The sequence below is a fragment of the Propithecus coquereli genome, unplaced genomic scaffold (genome assembly GCF_000956105.1).
Source record: "Propithecus coquereli isolate 6110/MARCELLA unplaced genomic scaffold, Pcoq_1.0 Scaffold147, whole genome shotgun sequence".
NCBI lineage: Eukaryota > Metazoa > Chordata > Mammalia > Primates > Indriidae > Propithecus > Propithecus coquereli.
This window is the reverse complement of record NW_012139080.1, coordinates 5,134,299-5,148,544: the sequence shown is the minus strand read 5'-3', so window position 1 is coordinate 5,148,544 and position 14,246 is coordinate 5,134,299. Positions and strand designations below refer to the sequence as shown.

Genomic DNA, 14,246 nt, shown 5'->3' with positions numbered 1-14,246 from the left:
ACATGTGCTAGCCTGATTCAGGAATTTCATTATCCAGTATTTATCTTGGAAAAATTTTTGCCCATGTGCACAAGGAGATATGCATAAGAATATTTACAATTATATTGTTTAAAATAGCAGTAACACTGGAAAACCCCTATGTATACTTCATAGGTAAGATGCAAAAAATAAGTTATAATATATCCATACCATTGAATACTATATTGCCATGAAAATGTATCAATTTGGGTTATAATCACTGAAACAGGTAAATCTCAAAAATATAATGCCAAGTGGTAGTTTACCTAAGAATTCATACAGAATGATTTTATTATCATTACATAAATTTCAAAAATAGATAAAACAATATAATATTTAGGAATTCCTACAGACGTTGCTTTAAAAAAATAGCTATTAAAAAGAGCAAGGGAATAACTAGCATAACATTCAGGATAGTAACCACTTCTGAAGGCCTACACAGGAAGCAAGATGAGATTGAAATGAGAATGCAAAGTGTATTTTTTCCTCTGGGTAAGGTATACACAGAGGTTCATTCCTTATTGTTCTTAAACTTCATGTTTTACTGTGCTTTTTCATATACGGGCTATATTGCTCAATAAAAATAGTTTTGTGGGGTAAAAAAAAAACAAATATTTTAAATATGTTTACTTTAGAGTGGGGAAGGCCTTCCTAAGAAAGATACAAAACTTAAATGGAAAAGATGGACATAATTATTTTTATAAAAAGGTAAATCTTTTTGTTTGCCACAATACACTATTAAAGAGTCAAAAAACTAGAAGAAAATATAAGCAATATATAACACAATAAAAATTAATATATAATTAATAAAGTATTTCTATAAATCAATAAAAATAAACATTTCTTCTTATTTTTCATATAGTAAAGATGCTTAACTTTATTATTGATTAAAATATCATTTAACCTAAGTTGGGAAAAATATAAAAGATTGATAGCATCCAACACGGATGAGAGTAATAAACAAAAGTGTATCCTCACATACTGTCGGTGGGAGAGTAAACTGGAAAAGCATTGATGCGAGGTTCTCTCTCCACATTTCAAACAGACACACCTTTTCTCTCAGCAATACATCCCCAAGTATCTATCTTTACATAGAAGGTCTCGTTTGAAATGATTTTCTGAAAACATGGTAAGAACTTAACTGTTCACTACAAGAAGAAAAGTCAAATAAATCACACATCATCATCATAATGACAGTAAATACTCATAGAGCAATTACTAAATGTCAGAAACTTTCTCAAGTCCTTCACATATATAAATACACTTTGTCTTCATAACAACCCTGTGAAGCAGGTACTGTTATTGCCCCATTACAGATGGAAATACTGAGGCCAGAGAGATGAGATACTTGCTCAAATTCACACAGCTTATAAGAGGCAGAGCCAGGTTTCAGATCCCAGTAGGCTGGTATCAGACTACTAGGAAATACTATTAAAAAGAATGCAGTAGACAGCCAGGTACTGATACAGAAAGATCTACAAGGCAAATTATTGCCTTAAAAAAGATCAGTATTATAATTTCGTTATGGAACCGAAAATGAAACTATATATTTGATTATTCACATAATAAATGAAGCTATATATTAGATTATTTACATACTATGTGCATCTTAGAGTTATCTCTAGGAGTAGAAATGGCAGTGAGAGAACAAAGTGATGGGAACTTCCATTTTTAATTTTATATATTTCTAAATTGAAATTTTGAAAAAGAATGCATTCATTTGTTACTATTCTAATTTTTCAATGTTATTTTTCTTTAAAAAAAAATGGGGGGGGCATATGGAAAACAGTTTGTCCTTACAGATGTTTCTTCAAGTGTGTTTCTGGCTTTTGGATACATTTTTCCCTCTTTTAAAAGTTGATCCAAATATCTGTTAAACTCAACCTCCTAAACTTTCCAGAATTGTTTTCAGCTCATATAAAAGGCTTTAACCTTCGACCTCTTTAGCTTTGGCCTCACTATGTTTATGACTATTTTTAAATAACCAGATTTTTGGTTGCTATTGAAAGACATTTATAAGAGCAGAAACTTAAACTGTGGGCCTTGGATCTGGAGTTGGGAAAACCTGGATCTGTGTAGCTTTTCAGTCTTTACTAATTGGAAACCTCCAAGGCTCCAACAGCAGGAGTGAACACAGATAGGTTGGTTTATGTGCAAGGATCGGAGGCTGCAGAGAAAATCTGTGCAGGCTACCCACACTGAGTGAGAGAAAAGGCTTCCTCTTCTAGTGCCTTCTGTGGGGATTTCTTAGGGTCACTTAAACACTTTACTACAGAAGGGCAAAGGATGCATCAGTTCTTAGGGCATGAATATCACACGTGGACTTCAACTGGGAAATGCAAGTAACACAAAGCTGATGGCCAAAACTATTCTTCACCAGGGCAATGACTGCCAAGCCGCCTCCTCCCTGCTGGCTCCCTTATATTTTTTTGCAACCCTGTACACCATCAATGCCACAGGCAGTCCTCTCAACATGGAGCACTCTTTGAAGACTTGGCAGCCCTTGTGCTCCTAGATGTTTCCATTGCCCCTTCATATGCACTCCTACGTCTTCGACAGAGAGGGAGCGAGCCAGGGAGCAATGTGAGAGCTAAACAGAAGACTGGGTTACAACACAACAGCATTCAAAGGTCTGGTTGCCTATTCCTTTGGCAATAAAGCTGCTTTGGAAAACTCTTTGAGCCCTATTTCAATGAAAACTAAAATCAAAATAAAGCAAAGGCAGCCTTGGAAGAAAAGGAATCAAATTCTGCATTTACATATAGGGGTATCAATACTGATACAGATTTAGATACATTTGTTATACATTTTATGCATCCATATTAAACACACATATGCGTAATCCTTATACAGATGGTCAAACACTAACACAGGGGCATTAGCAGGGGCTTCTGCAATTATGGTAGCTAGATATTCGACCAAAAAGCAGTAGGACTGTGTAAAGGCACAGAAATGAACGTGGGAAAATAGACTGGGAGAAATTCTACCTCCTGATATCTTTATTGAAACAAGGCCCATAGCCTATTGGACACAAGCAACAAGAAGTTTAAACTATTCAAACAATAATGAAAGATAGATTCTAGGTTATCAGCAAGATATGAACACCAATATGGCACTTCTGCTGACTTCAGACCTGGAAAAAGACACATATTCCAAAGCCACACATTCAAAGGCAGGGATGCAGAAATTGAAGATGTTCATGTGCAAAATGAAAGCCAAAGTGAACCCTTCAAACTTAAACAAAAATAATTGTTTAAAACAGCGTATAAAAGCTGACATACCAAAAACCCAGACAAAGTGACTTCTTATCTATGGCCATTACTTATCTGGAATAATTTTTTAAAATAAAAGAAGAAAAGGAGCTTTTTCCCCTTTAGAAACTTAGAAAAGTCCCTGGTCTCTCTCTAGCCATTCACATGTTAGCCATCCTCCCAACATTAACTGTTTTCCAATTACCAAACTAAAGTGGATGAAGTTGAAAATTCCTCTGATCATTCCATCAATTAATATTTATTGAGTGCCAACTCTTGGCTAGGCACTAGGTAGATAAAGATGAACAAGACAAATATGAACCCCGTCACTATGGGGCTCACAGTCTGTGCTCCTCGTTCTGGACTGGACCATCAGCACTGGGTTTATGGTAAATCAACAGAACAAAACCTGATGGAGCTTACCATCCTATAGCTCCAAATCCAAAGTCAACAGCACAGCTCACTGGTTGTGTTCTCAAATCCAGGTTTAACTCACTAGTTTGGAATTTAGAAATCACCTTCTCATGGAAGCAATGCCATAAATAATGCTCAGGGTATTAGGTCAATCCACAAAGCTTGAGTTGACCTACATTCAGCTATAGTGTTATCTTAAGAGGTTTCTGGTTTGTGTTAACCCGGGCCCTTCGAATCAACAGTATTAAGCTGTAGTTTATAATCTCAAGGTTTCCACTACAGATTGAAATAGTCGACACTGGAGATAAACCGTGAAGTGCTAGGGATGGGCAAAAAGTTGTAAGCAGCTATGGGTGAGCCGGCCGCCATCCTTCTGTCTCAATCTGTCTCCAGGATAACAGAATAAGGATGGGCTTAGAACCTCCCTGGAGGATGCTTATGAGGGCAGGACTTACATTCAGAGTAGCTCATCTGCACACCGGCCACTGGCCTCTCACACGGCCTAGCTCTGGCCAAGGCTGTGCACAGTTCATACCATCTTTTACCCAGAAATCAAGACTGTCAGATTGCCTGGTTATTTCGGGAACTATAACAGTGTTTTTACGTAGTCTTCCCTTTTTAAGGCATATGTTTTTCAGTGGTAACCCCAGCTCTAATAGCATTTGAAGTACATTAACTTACATTAATGTTTAAATGTCACTTTTTATGCAGTTTCATTTGCATTCAATGCACGACCCACATCTTAATTTCTAGATCCCCGAAGATTATCCACTCACATCTGACTTGTAAAACAATAACCCCAGATCAGGCTCAATTTGTTCATATTATGCCACAGATAGACATGTAGCTAAAAACAGAAAAACAAGCTATTCTAAGCAGGAACATGAGTCTCTGAGACAAAATTTCTAAAATCAGTTTTATTTATGTTTAGGAATAAGGAAGCAAAATCTACAATACATGTAATAGTTCACTGCCTGAAGGAAGTCATTTACTGCCTCTGTGGCAAGGTTCAGCAAACTCTTTCTGACAATTCATTAAGGATATCCTCAGGTCATATTCAGAAAATGTAGGTGCTTTAGTGGTAATCACACCCAAATTATCTAAATAAAATTCTGTTTCAGTCTTAGCCTTTAGGATAAGCTGGGGTCTGATATGAAAACAGTCTTCTCTGAAACAAAACATTTATCTTCTTTTTTCCCCTCCATTGCTGCACTAGAGAGAGTAGGTTGACATTTACTGGTAATTCTGTCAGTGGATTTCCTAAACCAAGGGTAGAGAGGGGCTCCCAAATTTTACTTCAAGGATTGCCAAAGCTTTTGCTGAGCTCCCAGAAGAACCTGGACACATGCTTTCTGTGAAGAGCCCATGGGATGAAAGATCTCAAACTAAACCCTTCAAGACGAGAAATTCTCCTGCTAGGATCCAGTACTTTGCAGTGAAAGCTATGCTTGGGGACATGCACTCCAAGTGCCTCTATGGAAAGAAAGCACCTGACAAAAATGAGAAAAAACAAATGCCATGGTAGACAGTGGCCTAGCATGGGCCAGAGTGCCAGCTGAGAAATGGGGACTCTGAAAGGTCTGCAAAGCAGTGGGTGACTTTGGTCTGCAGTGCCTCCCCCAACCCCTTGCCACACTCAAAAGAGGACGTGGTAGCCCACGTGTGGTGTATGACATGGAACAGTGATCCTCAAAGAATGCTCGGGCAATAGCAGCTTCAGAAACTCAGAAATGCCAGTTCTCAGGTCCACCCCAGACCTACTAAATCAGAAACTCTAGGGGGCGGCCCAGAAATCTACGTTTTCACAGGTCCTACAGGAGCTTGTGGCTCACAGTCAAGTTTGAATTAAAAGCACTGTAGGGCAGTCCCTCTCCCAAGCATTACTGATAATTGGAGAATGAAAGATCTTTTCTCCTCCTAAAGAAATGTCAAATATCAGCAGGCCAAGGAGGAGGAATCAGGGAGAAGTCTTAGGGGTTTTTTAAAGCCCCAATTTACCACTACTTCTCCCTGTTCATTTCTGGCTTGGGAATCTTGGTCACAGGCACCAACAAAGGGAGAGAAAGAAACATCAGAAATAGATCTAATCTACCCCAGAGCCCAGCCCTTGCTGCTACTTCGACATTCCCTTCCAAGCAAACAAGCAACATTAACAGTAATTCTAATAGACCCTACAGATGGAGGAAACCCACCAGACCCGCTCTCCAATACCACCACTACGCCACTGAACCTTCTCAGCTTTTCCACTCAGACACTTAAAATAGTGTCTATCTGTAAGAGACCACATAAAATACAACATATTTTGTACATATTAGCCAATACATAAGTTTAAACTTCAGAGCAAACGATTTTAAATCAATGAAACTCTTCACTTTTTATATAACAAGAATACTTATATAAGTCTTTCCCCCCTCAAATTAATTTTAAATCCTCTTTTAAAAAAAAAAGGCCAACTATCTATTTTTGGACAATATAGACCCTAATTTTTAATCCAGCATTGAGAATTTTTCCACTGGGAAAAAAAGAAAAACCATTCATTCACAAAGCTCCCAGGTAACACCAATGGCTATTGTTACTTTGCTTCCCAACTCTGTTGTTTAAATTTCAAAGAACGAGAATCTGGAGAAGCAGTCGCCACACCAAAAGTATACCACTGAGGATGTGAGAGTCAAATGTGCAGCAGGCAAGACTCTTCTGCCAAAGTACACATGTCCAGACTATCCTATCTCCACTGTGCCTCACTTGCCTTTCTAGAGCAAAAGGAAAAATCAAGCACTATTTGTCCATATCATCATTAGTCACTGGATACTCAAGAAAACAGTTCTGTGTCTTGCGGGACAATTGTCCTCATGGGAAAGTGGGTAGTGCTGAGTAATCAACATTATTTTGCTGTGTCTAGATTTGTAGTGTCACATCCTTGTTGCTATTTTTTCAGCCTTTTCAAACCTAATCATCGTAAATCTAGCTGCTTCCTTCTTTAGTGGTAATTAGCATTAGTCATAAGCCAAAAACGATTCCACATAAGAAGCAAAATAAACACAACCCTTCTTACCTTTCATGCCAAACTTGGAGTGTCTTGCCAACTTAAGCAGAAACAGCATTACCAGCAGACAAAATCCCACCACAGATGCAATTACCACGACAGCATAGACCTAGAGAAGGGAAGGGAGGGTGGTTATAACCTTGCTAATTAATTCCCTAAAATCATATGGTAATGATAACGACAACGATGATGCCAACAGTTAATATCGACTGAATGCCTACCACTTCCTCCGCCAACAGCTTTATACACATCAACTCACTTAATCCTCAACAACCCTACTATGAAGTATGTAGGACCTGCTATTAGGTCTACTTTGCAAATGAGAAAACATAAGTTAAAGCTTATAAAAATGGGTAACTAATTGGTATTTTATAGATATAGATATTACATCCATCCATCTGGGAGGAAGAGAAGAGAGAGACACAGAGAGAGAATATGAAACATGAATGGCAAAATACTGATGATTTTTGAAGCTGGTGAAGAATGCAGGGGGTTCATTTGACTATTCTATTATAGTGAATGTTTAAAAACTGTTCAGAATAAAAAGATATTTTTAGGTCAGCTGTTGCTGCTCTTAGAAGTCAGGGTACTCTGGGAATGGTGAGTCGGACAGGAAGGGAAGCAAGAGGGCACTTTTGGGGCAAGTTCCACTTGGGAAAGCTCATTGGATTGTTCATTTATGACACGTGCATTTGTCTAAAGGTATGACATAAGCCCCTAAAAAGTGTTCTTAAATTTAAAAGTGTAAGTGGAAGAGTTAGATGCACATATACGTGAATCCTGTCTCAACGCAGAGGTGGGGATGACAGAGATACAGGTAGAAATGTGATCTTGCTGTCACCAGCACTGCCGATCTATTCTAAGTGCATCTTAACATTTTTGAAAGAAAGATATAAGCAGCACTTTCTAACTCCTTCCAGTCTTGCTCAGCCCAAGGTCCTGCTTCCAAAAAAAGTTCAATTCTCTAAAGCAGGCAAAGTTTTGCTATAAAGGGTCAGATGGTAAATATTTCAGGCTTTGCCAACTAAGCAGTCTCTGTTGCAACTAAGTACTCAACTCTGCTAGCGTAGCTTGACAGTAGCCATGTAAAATATGTAAACAAATGGGCATAACTATGTTACAATAAAACTTTATTTACAAAAACAGTACCTGGACTTGGACATAGTTTGCCAACTTCTGCTCTAAACTGTCTTAGATGTCCACACTGACTTAAGATGCATAAGCTTCATTATTTCATTTAATCTGCATGATAATCCTTAAAATGGATATTATTATCCCCATTTGTGGTAATCATTAGCGCTGTTCACCAAATATTTCTGGTTTTCTCTGTGTTTCTTTTCGTAGGATGTACTTCCTGGCTTGCTTGTGGGTAGGTGGCTTCATATGACTAGTTGAGACTTAACGTCACGGCCAGGGTGTAGAATTTCACTTCTAGTTCGAGATCTTAGTGTAAAGCAGTGGTTCCCAACCAGGGATCATGTTGCCACCCAGAAGACATTGGGCAATTGTCAGGACCTGGGGGCCAGGAGGAGGGGGAGGGTACTACTGGCATCTAGTGGGCAGAGGCCAGGGATGCTGCTAAACAACCTACAGTGCCCAGGGCAGCCCCCTCAAACAAAGAATTATCCATCCCCAAATGCCAATAGTGCCAAGTTGAGAAACCCTGCTCCACCCTGCTCTGGAGCTCTCTTTCACTCTGTTATAAAAAATGCTAACTTTCTAAAACGTGGCTGCTTTGTAAGTCTACTCGCAGAACGAGGACAAAGCTGAACAGAGCTCCCAGCCAACACATGTAATGCAGCAAGAAAGAAACCTTCATTGTTTTAAGCCACTAAGATTTGGGGGTTTTGTTACTGCAGCATAGCTTATCCTGACTGGTACACTCATCTCACAGTGAGAGGCAGTACAGAGTAGAGATTGAGAACATGGATTCTTCCTGAGTGTTCACCACTTATTAGCTTACTTAACCTCTCCGCATCTCACAATCCTCATGTATAAAATGGGAAATCTAATAATTCTACCTTATTGGTTTTTGTAAATCCTTAATTGGGCTTGGAACAGTGTCTACCACAATAGATAATAAATTAATGTTTGCTGTGATGATGATGATGATGATGATGATAAAACTAAGATTTAGAAAAAATTAAATAAGCAGCTTATGATCACACCTCTCAAGCTTGGGATTTGAACCAAAGTCTTTGCAAGTATAAAACTTGTGATTTATTCATTACACTGTCTCTTTGAGAGGTTGAGAATGAAGGGAGAAAAATAAAAACATATGGCTAATCCTCCCACGACACCATCTCTGACGTCAGATGAGAACAGCATTAAGTAAGTCACAAAGCACAAAAAAGGGTGGAGCAAAGATATATGATAATTCTCTTCTCTGATACTTTAGTTGCGAGTGGCTCTCCCAGAAAATGCTTCTGCAAACGTTTAAGTACAGACTTAACTCTGTCTATAGGCTACAGAGACTATATACAAACAGAATGGTAGCAATTCCTAAAAAGCTAATTATGGATCAACTTAACCATTTCACTCAAGCCTACCTAATGGTTTTGAATATTTTTTTAATCTTTGTTTCCAACTAATGTTTTCATGGGCTAGAGATCATAGTATTTTACCTATAAGTTTCTCTACCTTATGATTAAATTCCAGACTTCCACAAATAGAGAGTGGTTATACCTAAATAACAAGAGGATATACCTAAATAAACAAGTTCAAACTCCATTTTGCAAATTTTAGTTCCATAAAATTTTCATGTGACACGAAACATCATTCTTCTTTTGATTTTTTTTTTAAACCACTTAAACACATAGAAACTATTCTTAGACTGCAAACAGCACAAAAACGGAGTGAGCTGGACTGGGCCCATAGGCTGTAGTTGGCCAACCCTGGGTTAGCCCACAGTGTGGCATGGAGGTGAAGAGACGTGGACAGATGTGGAATTTATATGGAGGCCGAGTATACAGAAAATGTGGACTGTGCATATGCAACAATAAGGAAAACAAAAGAGTGGAGAAAGCTGTTGAGTTTTGACCAGAGCAACTGACAGACCAATCCCACCATAGACCCCTGGGATCCTCTGACTTCCCCCTTCAGTGGCTCCTCACTGCACCATAAATCTACACACCTGGGACTGTGTTTCAAGGCCTACAATCTGGTCACAACCCACATCTCCAACTCCACTGACCCACACATACCTTACCCTCCAATCAAGCACCTTCGCCATGTTTCCCCATCTGCAAGCTCTTGTTCACAAACCCTGAATGTCCTTCCCCTCCATTCCTGTATGTCCAAATCCCAACCCTCCAGCACAGGCCAAGCAAAATGCCACTTGCCCCACAAAGGCTCCTCTGAATTTCCCAGCTGGAAAGAACGGAACACCTGCCCCACCATTTCTATCGCTGTACTGCATTGCTCTGCCTCTGTTTGTTCTTTAGGTGCTGGTATTCACTTCTAGGCTCTCTGGCTGATGTATAAGCTGCTAAATGACAGATCTGACAGATCTGAAGATTTTAGATCTTCCCACTGACAGTCCCTTCCACAGTCTCCTGGAGTCCTTACATTTGGTGAGCAGTCAAACTTTTATTAAAAGTTCAAGGAGACAGGTGTGAAGGTGCAGTCCTAGAATGAGAAAACTGGTTTCTTGCTCTTCTAGTGTCTTGCTTCTTCTTTTAAAGGACAGATATTTGAAATAGGAACCACTAACAATTAAAAGTGGTGTACAAAAGGAGAAGCAAGTAAGTCAAAGGCTATACAGCACCTGTATCACTTTTCTATTAATATAAATTAATATATTATTATATTAAAAATCTATTCTGTATTTTAATGCCCTGTTTACATCTGAATAATAAAAATATCTTCTTGAAGCAACTACATTCCTCTAACATGTAAATATCCAAAATGCTCAGAACCAATCCAGTAAACACCTATTTATTCCACTCACCGAGAGATGTTCCCGACCAGTTGTGTCAGCAACACCAGTGGGAGGGATATCGTTACTTCTGTTGGTGGTGTCCCCAACGTCATTTGCTGCAGTCCCATAATCTTAAATTGGAGAAGGGAGAAGGAGAAGGAACACGAAGTTGTCATTAGGTTGCCAACTAACATGAGGCCACAGTAAGACCCAGAACGAAGCAAGACAAATTCCAAAGATTCCAAACCACTGACAGCCTTGCTGTGGAGCAGTGTGACCAGGCTACTGAATCAACTGCACAACACCAAGACTTTACTCAACCCAGCTCTTTACTTCATTGTTTTGTTGGTCACATCCTAAATCTGGTTCAGGATTTTTTCTTTGCACATAAGAACATACCCCTTTATCAATGGCATATTTAAAATAAATACAAAAGGCAAGCAATCATCTAAGAGCCATAAATTTATAGACCTGGAAGGGTTTTTAGAGACTGAGCTTAACTGACAGTTTTACAGCTAACGATGTCAGCTGAGGAAAGTTAAATGACCAGTCTGAGGCCACCTGGCAAGAAGGTGGCCGAGCCCAGACATGGCCTCAGACTTGAAAGAAGCAACAGTGATTCCTGGGGCAGGTACATATTATTTGAGTAAAGGGCAGACACTTAAGGTGAAACATGAAATCTGCATCATGATGGAACCTGGCTCCATGCATGAACTTTTTTGAAGAGTTCTGAATTGCCAATTATTGCAGTTTCATTATTATTAATAGAGAGACCAACATGATACTTAGAATTGTAAAGCTATGCTCTCATTTCACCAAGTCTCAAATGCAGTTGCTGTCTTCTGGATCAATTTTAGTCTACATGGATCAGGATGGAAATAATGACTGATTTTTTTGAGGGCAGTCAAAGTTTTTATTAGCATTAATAATATCACATATGAAATGTCATAGAAAACTCTTGGTAAACTTACTGCAGACAATGTTCTTTATAATGTTTGTATTTTAATTCTGAATAGGTACAGTTCCTTCAATTTCCATCCTGGAGAAGCTACCTCATTAACTCAGCCCCAGCTAAACTTCTCTAGGTACACTCATCATGCTGGCCTCGGGGCAACCAATTTAAATTGTATTTTTATTAGCAGAGTGTTCCTTTGTGAATAAACAGTAACATGGAAAACATCTCTTTGCTATCTGTTTGCTGATTCATTCTTAATGCCAAAAACCATATTCTCACAATTTTCATTCTGCATATCTTAAAACTTACTGATTTCAAACACTAACAGATATAATTTATTTGTTTATTTTCCCTCTTCATATTATAGCCAACCAATCATGCAAAATTTAAGTCATTAAAGTATCTATAATTTAATATCATGGCATTTTAGTCCAAAGATCCAAAGTGGGATCTGAAGCCAATGGGAAAATGACATTTTTAAAGTCTTGAAGTCACTGGAAAGGGGTCTAAAACGTAATTTGAAAATGTAAAATCACAATTCAAACATATTACTCTGTTATAGAACTTGAGGTATTCTTCCTTTAAACCATACCAGGACAAATAAAGACCAAAACACACAAATCACACGCACAAAATCAACCAAACAACAGTTCAGAAGAAATATGCCTTAATATATACAAGCAGGTAAACACATATAATTCCCCAGTTAAAATCAGCTCAAGTTAAATACACACACATATAAGAAACATATAAACAGAATCATTTCATAGAAAAAATAAAATGTTAATAAGTATATATAGATATAAAATTAAAGAATGGAATATTTTATAGAATAAATATATAAATAGGACATTTTAATCAATCTAACTTTTAATCATTCTTAAATTTCAAGCCAAGTCTTGAAATGTAGGCTGCCACTTCCCCAAACAGTGGCTTCCTGATCACAAAGGTGGTTTGGAAATCTGTTAAAGATGGGCTTTCACGCCTAGTAAAACATCCTTGGCATTTGAACGAAATAGCAAAGGAGAGATGAGCTATCGAGGCAACAACTAATATAGTGGGCCTTTGGTTTTTTTCCTTTCACATCCCCAAGAGAACCCCATTTTGTTCAAGGGGTTTAACCTATCCATCTCTGGGAAAGCAAACTGAAATGTTAAGGGTGGGTCTAATTAGTCAAGGGCTAATCCCTCCCTCTCATCAGTAATGAGGGCAAGAATACACCATGACCCAACGGGGTCTTGAATCTGATACAAAGAGGGCTTGGTGAAGGTCTTTGGGAAAGTTCTCTTCTGGGACACCTTCAGAAGCTCCTCCCTTTCTCCCATCACTGTGAATGTCAGCAGCCTCCTTGCTGACATCCGCTTATAACCGTAAGGGGAACCGGCCTTCACTGAAGCTGGCACGATGGCAAGAGAGTGCAGAGATGAAGAGAATTTGGGTCCCTGGTGACATAGTTAAGCGGCTGGTTTAACCAACCCTAAAGCAAGCCCTGCCTTTGAGGATTCTCAAAGTCAAACTTCTTCATTATGCAAGAAACATAATTTCGAATTGGGTTTACTGCCATAGCCAGAAACCGATACACTTCCCTTTTCTTGGTAGTCATGGCTTTTAAACAGGTAATTAGTTCCCAATTACGAAAATAAAATGTCTGTTACAGCCAGCAAAATGGATTTACTACTTTCAAGAACAGAACATGAGAGAGAAATTGCTATTTACAGGCACTACAAATGTCAAGGGAAAATGACCATCAATATCGAATGATTTTTGAAAAAGTATTTTTGACTATGTAATGCTTAAAGTGTATATATTTAACGGAGCTTAGAGGTCTTCTTTTAGTTGATTTATTTCATTATACACAAACATTTGGAAAACATACAATATAAAGAAAACATGATAGCTACCTTCATAAATTACATCAGGATAATTCGGATTTGCACCTAAAAAGCAAAACAGCAAAGATTTGTAAGCATGCATTTGGAGTTTAGAAATTTCTAACCTATACAAACTAAAATAAGCTAAATAGACATTGAAGGTTTTATAATTGAATAGACTGTTTTATAGGACATGGTAAATAAAATCTAAAATTCTTGATTTGTTTCACACTAAGTCTGTTCCCCACCCCAGTCCTCCAATTTCCACCCCTACCAAAAAGCAAAGACTAAGGAGAACTCACAAATCACTCTGGAAAAACTTCAGCAATCAATTAATTATAATTATTTCTTTTTTTTGTACTGTTTCTATCATATAGTTGGCCATTTTCATTGCAATTTTGGTGTTTTTATTCCAGAAACAGGTAATTTTCATACCACTTTTCTTATTCTCTGATGGCTTGGGGTTACTGTCAAACTATGTGTAGCAGGGCCGTTTGCATTCAGGAACGTATGATTAACCACCCTGCATAATGATATGCAGGGCACAATTTTGCTCTCCATTTAGTCTTTAGGGGGGTTCTAGACTGAAGAAACCTTTTTATGCCCTAATACAACACAGAAAAATAAAATGTACTTCCCGAAAGTATTTACAAATAAAAAGTTAGAAATAAATGTTATGTCAGAGAGAAATATAAAAGTACACCAACTTAATTTTTTTTGGATGGCTCTGCCGTTACCAAGATGATCAGAATATTTTGCTTTAAGGTATTCCCAC

The 14,246-nt window shown here is 38.2% G+C and overlaps 1 protein-coding gene across 2 annotated transcripts in view; it reads right to left on the bottom strand.

The window, feature by feature from the left end:
• The window catches only part of NTRK2 (neurotrophic tyrosine kinase, receptor, type 2), a 353,532-nt gene that overhangs the window by 274,537 nt on the left and 64,749 nt on the right, over positions 1–14,246 (bottom strand). For both annotated transcript variants that reach the window (XM_012640056.1, XM_012640057.1), the window contains 3 exons: positions 13,502–13,537; positions 10,676–10,776; positions 6,736–6,835 (listed from right to left, as the gene is read on the bottom strand). In XM_012640056.1, the coding sequence (XP_012495510.1) occupies positions 6,736–6,835; positions 10,676–10,776; positions 13,502–13,537 (237 nt within the window). The remainder of the gene's footprint in view (positions 1–6,735; positions 6,836–10,675; positions 10,777–13,501; positions 13,538–14,246) is intronic.